Here is a 12,216-nt window from a genome sequence, read left to right as displayed (position 1 = left end):
CCGCCAGTGTCAGACACGTGTATGATACAGGCCAGTGTCAATTATGATCCCAGCAGACGGCTATATTTGTCATGAGTTAACCTGCTCAGCACAGGGGACCTTGTGGGGCTCATGAAAATCCCACGGCTCTTAACACTTGAGGTTTTTTATTCCCTTTTATATAATACAAAATATACTTGTTCTTTATTTGTACAAAGGGCACTATCCTTTAATAATAAAAGCCAAATGGAAAAAAATACAAACCAGCTGAAATGTGTTGTGCGTGTATTTATTTTGAGGCTTTGCTTTGAAAGAGCTGATCATATTGTGAGTTTGCATTGTCTTTGAAAAATCTGGCTAATGTTGTTAGTGATGCTATATTCTTGTAGTAACACTATAAACACAGAATGTGTTATCTGGAACCCTACTCTCACCTAATATGATTGTCTTTCAAAGCCTGTGATTGTGAAGGCTGTACACATTTTGGTAGGTTGCAGCAGATATTTCACTATAAGTCCTTGGATCCATGCAATAGATGTGTAAGACATCCATGTAAAAGTAGTTAAAATTGATTCGACAGTTACTCTGAAGGAATGCAAGAATTGGTCACAAAAATACACAGGTTTGGATGGGGGAAATGGTTTTCTATTGATCTGACATGTGCTCATATAACAGGAGTTCTGTTCTGAAAGATGCGAATGTAAGGTGCTTTTTGGAGTGCCCATTACGCACACACAAACATACGACAGTTAATGCAGATGTTGTACAGATTTAAATAGCTTACTATGCACACATTTACTGTTTTTATGAACTTCAATGCAAGGAATGAAGAGAGTGCATGTTAGTAGGTGGAAACAGGCGTAAGCGCCGGGATCCTGGGAGTGTGCCTCGCCAATTCCGATAGTCCATCATCTCCTGGCACTCCTAGCCTACGGAGTCAGATGTCAGTCTCTCCTCTCGCTACGCACAGCAACCATGCAGCGGAGGTGGCATCAACCGTTTGACTTTACGTTAGCCAATTCTCTGTTTAATCGTAGGGAGTGTGCATCGATGGTTTAATTGAAGATCTCCGAGTGCAGTTTTTCAGCTAGATCTTGACGACGCGTGAAAGTAGAATGCGGTTCTCTCTGCCCGATAGCATCGCGCTGCTTTGTAAACAAACATGGATGGGAAATCTTTTGGAAACGGTACGGATGCTCCGAGAGATGTGAAAGCTCCTGCCACAGACGGTAAGGCTACACCAGAAGGTGTTATGTACAAGATGTTGCATTTTGCGCGTTTCAGTAGTAAGCCCACCTTAACATTCCATAATTTGTCAGTTATTGGAGAGTTGTTCTATTCTAGTTCCAGGCTGCAACTGCAAACTTCTGTTATTGAAGTTCAAAGGAAGTTCAAAGGTCTTTTGTTATTGCTCTATTTCAAAAGTTCCTGTATTTATTTTGCTCTATTGAAAAATAGACTACAATTTAAAAGGACAGCCAGTTTGATTCTGCACATGTAGGTTTACCACGTGTTACTTTATTGAACTAATGATGCTCAGAAAGACTGGCACATGCATTTAAAGAATAGCACTGTCAAACGCCTGGAGTTTCCCATAAGACATTATCTGTGGTTCAGTTTTTCCATTAATGGGTTGCCACACAATCATGATAGGCTACTGTTTTCTGTGGCTCACTCACTATGAGCCAACAAGTTACAGATTGACACCCTGCTACAACTGTTGAAGAGGGAGACACTATTTTTTTTTAGTATAAACTACTAGCTTTATCACATCTATTCAGTTTGAAGGAAAGAGACCGTTCACAGTCAGGCTACAAAAACAACTGCCAACCTATCCAGAATAAAAGTATTTTATTTTCCATCTCAGGGGGTATGGTGGCATCCCCTCAGTACCTGCTTCAGTCGGAAAAAGGCCTTTTAGAATGGAAACATAACCCGGGGCACCTCTCAATCGATCACAAGCATTTAGCTACTCTCTGGCAGGCTCTCTGGCACTCTCTTTCTCTCTCTCTCTCTGTCTCTCTCTCTCTCTCTCTTTCTCTTTCTCTTTCTCTCTCTCTCTCTCTCTCTCTCTCTCTCTCTCTCTCTCTCTCTCTCTCAGGTGTGGGTCAGGCACATACAGACACACACACAGAGACACACTAATGGTGTCCTCGGTAATGAAGCCACTGTGCTGGATGTGTTGTGGTTCTCTGGAGCAGTGTATTGAACCCTCTGTCTGACTCCTCTGTGGCCCTGTCAAGGAAAGACGACGAAGTGAGAAGATCTGTCTAACCGCATATCTGCTCAGAGTTACACACTTACACCTACCGGTAGTGTGTGTGTGTGTGTGTGTGTGAGAGAGAGATAGAGAGAGAGAGAGAGAGAGAGAGAGAGAGAGAGAGAGAGAGAGAGAGAGAGAGAGAGAGAGAGAGAGAGAGAGAGAATAATGTCACTTTAGTAGACAAGCAGAGGGGGGTCAGTAGTAAGAGCATGACACACTTAACACACTCAATTCATCATGTCCCACACACATGCACACACATACATAAAGTTCTTTCCATTGTCCTAGCTCCCATCCTCCTTCGTGCTCGTGGCCTCGTCATGACGACAATACAGCATCAACGACAGAAGGTTATTTCAATATTCTCGCAAATGTGCAATTCAAATGTAATTGTCTGTAATTTGCAATTGGGTTATTGAATAGGGAAAAGTCCCCCAAAAGTTGTCGCTGGGCTGGCATCAGGGAAACTGGATTGTTTTCTACACGGAGGCTAAGTGTGAGTCCACAAGCACAGGTCAAGGATGGGAGTAGGATAACTGAATGCACCCATACTGTGGTGGTGAATTAGTCGCTGATGATGGTGGTTTAGAGTTTGTGTACATATCCACTATAGTGTTTCTGTTGTCAGTAAGTGGTGTTATCCATCATCTGTCCATCATCATGTTCATGTCATCATGTGCGTGTGGTGTGTGCGTGTGCGTGTGCGTGTGCGTGTGTGTGTGTGTGTGTGTGTGTGTGTGTGTGGTGTGTGCGTGTGCGTGTGCGTGTGCGTGTGCGTGTGCGTGTGCGTGTGTGTATGTCTGTGTGTGTGTGTGTGTGCATGTGCATGTGCATGTGAGAGTGCATGCATTCGTGCGTGGTGAAGTAGTGATTCATGAGTGATTCATTGAGACCACAAGCACAGGTGGGGAACTACTAGTGGCTGATGATGGTGGTTTAGAGTTTGTGTACATATCCGCTATAGTGTTTCTGTTGTCAGTAAGTGGTGTTATCCATCATCTGTCCATCATCATACTCAGACCTCACATTAGTGGTGATGGTGGTCAAGGGTTGCTCGCTGTGTGTGTGTGTGTGTGTGTGTGTGTGTGTGTGTGTGTGTGTGTGTGTGTGTGTGTGTGTGTGTGTGTGTGTGTGTGTGTGTGTGTGTGTGTGTGTGTGTGTGTGTGTGTGTGTGCATGGATGAGTGTATGGATGAGTGCGTGACTATGTGGTGAAATAGTGGTTTATGGTGATGTAGGTTTTGAGTGCATATCCACCATATAGTTTCTGTAGTCAGTAGGTAGCGGCGCTATCCATCATTTATCCATAATGTCCAGTCTTTGCACTAGTGCTGATGGTGGTGTAGTGGCCCAGTTTATGTGTGCATGCTTGGGTGCGTGTTATGGATATGTTGTGAGAAGGCGAATGGGGGTTAAGTGCATGTTAGACTTGCCCATCTTTTGCTCTCTGCCTTGTCTATCTGTTTGTTTATGCACAGCTACAAAGGGTGGAAATGAGGATGTTATGGCCCGCGGCAGCCATCCACAGACTTATTAGTTAGGGAAAGATATGGATATTTTGGGATTTGGCCGTGGATAAATTGTGAGGTGTGTCCAGACACCTGTAAGAAAAAAATCTATTGGTAATGAATTAGTTCACAGATTTCCCAAAATATCCATATATTTCCCGAACTATATCTCTCTCTTTGTCTCTCCTCTATCAGTCTATCTGTCTCCCTGTGCATAGTTCCGAAGCGTGAAGACACGAGGAGGGAGGTAGTGATGTGTGGTATCCCCAGATCCATCTGTCTTGCAGTCTGTCTGTCTTAGTGCCTCTGTCTACCTATGCTTCCGTGCAGACACCAAGTGTCTGTCTGTCTGTCTGTCTCTCTGTCTGTCTGTCTGTCTGTCTGTTTCTCTCTCTCTCTCTCTCTCTCTCTCTCTCTCTCTCTCTCTCTCTCTCTCTCTCTCTCTCTCTCTCTCTCTCTCTACTGCAGAGTACATGAGGTGGTGGTGTATTATACGTTCAGACTGAGCACTGTCTGTATGTCTGTCTGTCTGTTTCTTTTTCATTCAGTCCATCTGTCTGTTCATGCCTTCACAAGCCTGAGGTGTAGTAGCTAGATGTGGTGTTGGTGTGTGGCATTCGCAAGTTCTGTCTGTCTGTCTGCCAGTCTGTCAGTCTGTCTGTCTGTCTGTCTGTCTGTTCGTCTGTCGGTCTGTATTTCTATCTGGTTGTCTGTCTGTTTGTCTGCTACTGTACCTCTGCTCATCTGTCCGTTTGTGTCTTTGCAGGCGTCAAATGTCCATCTCTATCTCTCTGCACAGGTCTAAAGCATGGCCATCAAGGTGAAGCTGTTGGGGTGTAGTATCCATCGGCTGAGCAACATCTCCCCGTCTGTCTGTCTGTCTGTCTGTCTGTCTGTCTGTCTGTCTGTCTGTCTGTCTGTCTGTTTTTGTTTGTCTTTCCTCTCTGTGTATCTTCACAGGTCCAAGGTGTGGTTTTCAATATCAGGTGGTGGTGTGTGGAATCTCCCTGTTGAGAACCAGCTCTGTCGCTATCTTTCTGTCTGCCCGTGTGTCCATGCAGGCATCAAGTAGGAGGTTGGCCAGGCCAGCTTGAGGAAGTGGTGTTGTGTGGTATCCGCTGGCTCATATGTCTCCGTCTGTCCGCCTTCTCCATCTGTCTGTATATCTCTGTATATCCCAGGTGGGAAGCGAGGTCACCAAGATGAGGTGGTGGTGTGTGGTATCCGCCGGCTGAGCACCATCTCTGAGAAGGATGCAGACATGGACGCTCCATCCACTCCCTCCCCGTCCCCTTCTCCCTCTCCATCTCCTTCTCCGTCTCCTCCTCCCTCTCCGCAGATGTGCGTGGGCGTGGCCCGTTCAGAGTGGGCAGGGTCTAGTGCCACCCTGCTCTCAGACAAACACCTCCTCAGCAGCGGGTTCACCTCCTTCGACTCAGCCATGCCCGACTCCAGCGGTAAGCAAGCGCTCCTTTTTTTTAAATATATATATTTCTAGGGGCTTTTATGCCTTTATTTGACAGGACAGTCGAAGATGGTGACAGGAAGTGAATGGGACAGAGAGACAGAGGAGGATCGAGAAATGACCCCGTCCGGACTCGAACCGGGGTCACAGCACCCCCCAGCAAGCGCTCCTTTAACCCCTTAGCTCAGAGCCCATGTTATAACATACTGTCACCAAAATTGTAATGGCTAGGCCTACGTCTTAATCTGTTACTTAAGGCTCTCCGCACTGTCGTAGCAATGTTGTTATGATGCAGTTGAGTGTTCTCAGCAAATAGTGAATAGGCCCGCCGGGGACCCCATCTGCACTAAGTGGCTATATCACCAATGGCGCACTAACGATTCAAGGCTAACAAACTATAGCGCCCCATAGAGGCTGATCTGTCAAGATCAGCTGCTTTGTTAACGTGCGCTACCAATAGGCTGTTAACGTAGCCCAAACTCAAACCCGATCTCTAACCATGGTCCCTAGGCGCGCTACTGTAGTGCAGTGCACTGTCTGCATATACTGTATATAGCGCTTTTCCACTCCTTCGAGCACTCACATTCACTCATTTACACACTTGTGGCCGTGGCTTTCAGGTACCACTCTGCCAATTAGGGGTTAAGTATCTTGCTCAAGGACATGTCGACGGTAATCAGGCGGAATGGGGCTTGAACCTGCAACCTTCTGATTACCCAACAGCCTTCTCTACCAACTGAGCTACCACCCACTGATGGCTCGGCTCAACAGTTAGCCCATACTGACACAACACAACAGAGGCAATGAAGGGTTTGATAAAGTCACAGGATCATACAGCAGTGACTCTCAGAGTGTGTGCAAACCATAGCCAAGGCTGATTCATTGTAGTGAGAAATCTCAAAATAGGCCTCGTTCCTATTAAGCACTGATGACAACTGCCTCCGATTAAGGACTCTCAGAATGAGATGTTTACTTCCTTGTGTACAGAAAACGTAATGATGGGTTGTAAATTGATTTTTAGTAGCTGTTTAGGGTTTAGTTGTTGGGGCTTGTCCCCAATTAATTTCAGTGACATTTGTTTTTGTTGCTTGCTTGGGTAGCAACAGGAGGATCTGCTTGGCACTTAGAGCTGTTTGACGTTTGTTGGTTGCCGGGTTGGTTGCCTTTCTCCCCATCCATTCAGCAACATACTATGTTGGTGTTTGTTGGTTCTTCTGGGCATGGCAACAGGAGGTATTTGGGGTTGGGAGCTGTTTGGCATTCGCTGGTTGCTGGGGCTGTTTCCCCCATCCAGTCAGGAACATTGGCATTGTTGGTTCCTGGAGCAGCAACATTTGATGAGCAAGACTGTCTGAAGCCTCAATAAATTCTGGACCCAGAAAGTCTTTGTTAGTGCCATTCTGTGTCATGTACTCATAGTCCTCCTATTGTTGGTGGTCAATATCCCCAGCTAACCTGAGAAAGCTTCTAACCAAAATGTTTTACACACCAGGTAAAATGTGTGTGGCATATGTTTAAAGAAACGTTTCACATCATGAAAAATCCCAAGGAAAATATCCTCAATAAACCTCCTGTGAATCATTAGTCTGGTACGTGCCCATATTTTACACATATTTTCAGTCTATTTCATATACTTTTTAATAATTTCATTCTGTGTATAATCTCAGCAAAATTAATCCTTGCCTCAAAATACCTCATCCCTTGTCAATTTGTCAATCACTTCTATCAGTAGTAATGTCAGTCTGCGGTTTGCATTAGCCTGTATTGTAGTCTCTATTGTCTGCGGTCTCCTCCTGCCCCACCTAACCAGATACATCCCCTGCCAGCCTACCTCAGTCATAAAGCATTTTTATGATGCCTGTCCTGAATGATTAATGAGATGAAATGATGGGAATGCTTTCTTAAGTGAAAGAAGACAGTGCATGGGTGTGCGAGCTAAGCATAGCGGAACCCACGGGCTAAATACAACACTTCCTGTGTCTGTTTCCTCTGGAATGCAGCCCTGATATCCACACATTAAAAAAAAGCGTGAGTGGCTTTATTACTGTCGGGATTGATGAACGTGAATAATGGGGGAGTTATTATACTGACTAGAGTTGGTAAATTTGTGAGGACAGTAACCAGAATGAATTTATATGGCTGAAATGCATAGTATCCGCGTTACAATGTCAGTGTGTTTTGTAGTGAAGGAAACACTCAGTCAGCTATCAACCACTTGCTGCAGGCAGCCGCCAGATAGATATAGATAGTTTCTCTGATTGTCCGTAACACAATTATAAGCCCATGGAGATTTGCTGTCCAGGAGAGCATGGTCTCATATTCATCCCCATTTCCTCTCGTCATCATCCTCAGCAGCAGCAGCAGCAGCAACCCTCTTCAGCCCATGCAGAAAGATGATGCCCACGGATATGATGGAGAGGTGGTGAATTGGAGTGGGCACTTGTTGAAGCCCAGTGCACAGCCCTACTTAGTACTTACCTCCACTCCACTCCATTACTAATCACAGATAAATGGATAGATAGCTTCTATTTCAGACATCGAGGCACATTGAAAAAAACCAAATGAAACGGATGGCGGCACAGAGGCACCAGAGCCTAATGAAAGACATTTACAAAAAATAGATAACGATGGATGGATGAATGGATTCTATTTCAAACTTTCAAACATTTAAAAAAATATACAACAAAACGGATGGAGGCAGAGAGGCAGCAGTGTCTAATGATAACTGCTCTAATGGTCTAATGATAACCATTAAAATAAGTAAATAAATAAATAAACGAATAAATAATTACATAAATACATACATAAATTAATAAATAAAAAAGAAGGTGCCACAGGCTGCATGATGACCTAATGATAGCCAATTACTCCCTTGATGGAAACAGTCAGGTACACTTACGTGTGGGATGAGAGGAGAGAGGTGATTACCTGAATTATACATGTGTGTTAGCCTATTACCATATGGCTGGACTGGACAGTTGATGAAGGGGGCAGTAAAAGGGTGAGAGCCCCAGTGCAGGACATCTCTCTGTGTGTTTATGGCTGTCATGTATAATTGAATGCGGTCTGTGTTGCAGGGCTGTAGTGCTGCTTGAGTCCCATCGACTCAGATCGAACAGGGTTGCCAGATGTGACTGATGTTTTCCAGGCAGCCCAGTTTTTGTTTTGCAAAAACAGCCCCATCTCGCCCGATTTGAGCTACATTCTATGGGTTTCTATGGGTATAAATCCACAGAAAAGCCTGCCCAATACTCTTTTTTACCTGTAGACGGTCATCCTAAAGAGCCCAATTGGAAACAATGGACTCGATAGCATGACATGTTGTGATGGTCTTGACCTTGGACTTGCCTCGGTCTTGCCAAATATGGCTTTTCTTCTAACTTTTTCTTATTATGTTTAGAACACTGCACACCAAAGATTCTAGAGTAAAGATTGATATCCAATAACATGCTAGCTTTTCAGTGTGTGATCTGCATCTATGTGGCGTCCTATCTTTATTGTCCCTCATATTTTCCATCAGTACACACTGACAAGTGACTTTTGACTTGAATCTTTTTGGGTCTTGTCTTGGACGCAAACCTCTTTGGACTCAAGTCTTGACCAGGTCTCAAATGCCTCTTTTCCCCTGCCGGTTTTCTGGTAGGCCTACAGCTCGACACAGAAAACCGGCAGTGGAAAAGAGGCATAATAGTCCTCGTCTTGGACTGGTCCTGGTCTTGTCTTGAACTACAAAGGTGGTCCTGCTGTGCTATATGAAGATACCGACAGTTGCATTAACCCGACTCTTCCCAGATTAGGGCTGGGCGGTTCTGGAAAAAATGTGCATCACGGTTTTCTTGATGAAAATTGATATCATGAATTGGTTTTCTGCACGTTTTTTTATAAGCTGTGATTTCCCCCAAATCTCAATGTTTCTGAAGAAAAGGCTGAAATTAAATTTAAAAATCAGATAAAATCCTGAATTTCAATTTATCTCCATTTGCATTGTAATCACTTTTTCATTTCAATAATATCTTTTTTAATTTATTTCATCCATGACGTGTGGGTTCATCATGTTTCACTCTCATCTCTCGCTAGCACGATTGGGTTCTAATGGCAATTATTTTTTATTAGTTCAATCAACTTCTTACATTGTGTTGACATTTCTAGTGGAAAAGAAACAACAGTGGACTTGGAGTTGAGGTGAAGTATGACACAAAGTATGAAATTCACGCACGAATAGTAGGAAGTGTGATGCAGCTCATGATGGAACAAAAAATTGAAAAACAAGTCCGACAGGCGGACAACAGATGCGTCCGTCTATGCCAGTCGTTCTCAACCTTTTTTACTCAACTCTGCCACCTTATGGACACAAGAGGAAATCACAATTCAGAAATGCGTCACGGAGGGACGGACGGACGGATGGACCAACGGACGGACAAAGCCTCTTATAGAGATGCGTGAGACGCATCTAAAAACCTCTCATCAAAAAGTGAACCTTGTGTGGGTGAAAACCGTTATCACATTTTTGTAATGGTATACTGCCAAGCCCTATCCCAGATCCTTTTGTATTTCCACTGAGTCTCATGAGCTGCCTCGAGGATCTGTGTGCATTCATATTCGCCCAACTCCCGAACTGCCATGAAGCCAAACCAATCAGGTGCATGGATTTTTTTTACTAAACCAAACCTTCATGGACAGAAGTGTAGGGCTTAATTCCAGATTAACGCTTGCGGAGCAAGGCAGAATCCATTCATCATTGCCGGCAGCCAGGTTACAGTTGCTTCGATGTGACTGAAGAAACATCACCACTGGCAATTGTACAGTCTACATTTGTCATGTGAAGTTTATTTCCCATTCTTCTGCAATTTGCCCCATAAACTCCCAGATAATAACATGAAATCAATATGTTTCCATCACTACCAGAGGAAAAATACACTCCACACTGAAACGTGAGATGCAGTAGGCATTGATCTGAGTCCTGGGGAGCAGCGTCTTGGGGAAACTAAAAAGATGCCATACTCTCTTTTCAGATGAGTTGTTTATTCCCTCTCAGCATACCCACCGTAAAGTACCTCTTCCACTTGAGTTACAACACCAGTCATGCATAATGCAGAGTTATGGTAAAGCTGTGGCTCTTATGGCGTTGAAAGTTCTCTACAGTGTGGTAACTTAAGTCCTTGCTTGATTTTGTACAATGGTGTAAGATTAACATTACCCACATTACCCAATTGTATATGTCCAGCTTTCCTTGCCCTGTCCATCTGTATCCCTGCCCGCTCTGTCTCTCTAGTATCTGCCCTGCCTGCCTGGAAAGTAAGAAAAGTCATTTCTTTATGTAACCAGTGCATGTAAAGAAATGGTAACGCTTTACTTTACAGTACAGTAATTGCTGTGTACTTTCTGCACAACAACACATGGTAACAGAGAGAAGTTGCATGGTATCTAACAGGTAAAAAGAGGATAATTGAAAAGTACAAAACATGTAACACCCATATCTTAAGAATTACTATGAAACTGCTGTGTATTTTACAGCCATCTAATCATCTAATTTCTCTCTGTTACCCTGTTGTTATCCAATTAATGATATTTGACAATAAAGCCGACTTGACTTGACTTGACTTGACCTGCTCCCCTTGTCTCCGTCTCCCAGATGACTGTGCGTCCCTGCTGCTGGCGTGCCTGCACTGCCGCTTCTCGGAGCTGTTTGGCCTGCTCCCTGTGACGTGTGGGCACGCCCTGGTCCGCTGCTGCCCCTCCTGTCGCTACTTCTCCTCCCTCACTGAGGAGCCGCGCTCCGACACCGACTGCTGCAACGTCAAGCTCAACTGCGACTGCGGCCTGCTCAACTCCTGCCAGGAGGCCAGCGAGCTGCTGGAGCTGGCCATGGAGATCTCCGAGGTCTGCTACCGCTGAGATCAGGGCTAGAGACAGAGATATCGTGGTTCAGATGAAGGGCCATGCCTGGATTTACATGGCATGCAATCCCCTCCCCTCCCCTTTATTCTTAGGACCTTGGTTACTGACTTCACCACCTCACCCGAGCTGGCCATGGAGATGTCCATGGTCTGCTACTGCTGAGTTGGATCATCATGTTTAAGAAGGTCTGGCACAAAACTGATTACATTGAAGCTTAAGGATGTTTCTTTTCAGGAGTGCAGAACCAAGTGACCCTACCCCTTATGCTTAGGATTACCCTGGTCAATGACTCCCCACCCCATACCACCCGAGAACGCCTTGGAGATCTTCGAGGTCTGCTGCCACTGACCGACCGAGGCTGGAACCAGAGTCATTATGACTCAGAAGGGCCATACCTGCAGTTACATGGCATGTAATCCACACCCCCCTCTCCACTTTATGCTTAGGACCCTGGTTCCTGACCAAGGCTGGAGCAGAGAGCAGAGATGAGCAGAGATCAGTTGTATGTTGAGGACATTTGACAGACTTCTTTGTGGATATGGGTAACCCACACACCCAGGCATACAGCTCCTATGATAATGCAGTGTATTTATAAGCTGTCATCAGTTCGCTGTTGAAAGGCATGCCTGTCATTTGCTTCCATAAAGTTTATTACACAGTTACAGTTGTAAAGCTATCTCAGGATGAAGCATCTCAGGATTCACTCACAACTCATACTACCACTGCTTATATTGCACGATTCACACAGCAAGATCCAAAGTCCTGAACCTTAGGTGCCCACAATGAATACAGACCTGGTTAAGCTTAATCTCTCTAAGTTTCAGGCTTAGTTGTTTGAGAGAGAGTAGCACCGCTCACAGCATGTTTGAAATGCCTGGATTTAATTATTGAATGTTCTATTGCATTAGACTTGAATGGAAATATTTTACACTGATTGTTTTAATTGAAATGGGAGTTCAAAATATATGTATGCCTTATTAAGCTCATGAACTGGTTTGGTCATTTTTTTGTACAATGTCCACCAGATGTTCTTGTTTCAGTGACTCAGTGGTAAAAGAACAGTCAAGGTCTTATGCTGCTACTTTCAGTTAATATCGTGAACAA

General features: G+C 44.5%; 1 protein-coding gene across 1 annotated transcript; it reads left to right on the top strand.

Annotated features, from left to right (window-relative positions):
* Positions 1–933: 933 nt before the first annotated feature.
* Positions 934–12,092, top strand: LOC134456905 (uncharacterized). Its single transcript, XM_063208541.1, has 3 exons — positions 934–1,208; positions 4,931–5,206; positions 10,847–12,092. Exons 1-3 carry the CDS (start codon positions 1,142–1,144, stop codon positions 11,107–11,109), a joined length of 606 nt encoding a protein of 201 aa, XP_063064611.1. The 5' UTR covers positions 934–1,141; the 3' UTR covers positions 11,110–12,092.
* Positions 12,093–12,216: the final 124 nt, after the last annotated feature.

The sequence above is a fragment of the Engraulis encrasicolus genome, chromosome 10, assembly GCF_034702125.1.
Source record: "Engraulis encrasicolus isolate BLACKSEA-1 chromosome 10, IST_EnEncr_1.0, whole genome shotgun sequence".
NCBI lineage: Eukaryota > Metazoa > Chordata > Actinopteri > Clupeiformes > Engraulidae > Engraulis > Engraulis encrasicolus.
This window is presented reverse-complemented; position numbering and strand designations above follow the sequence as displayed.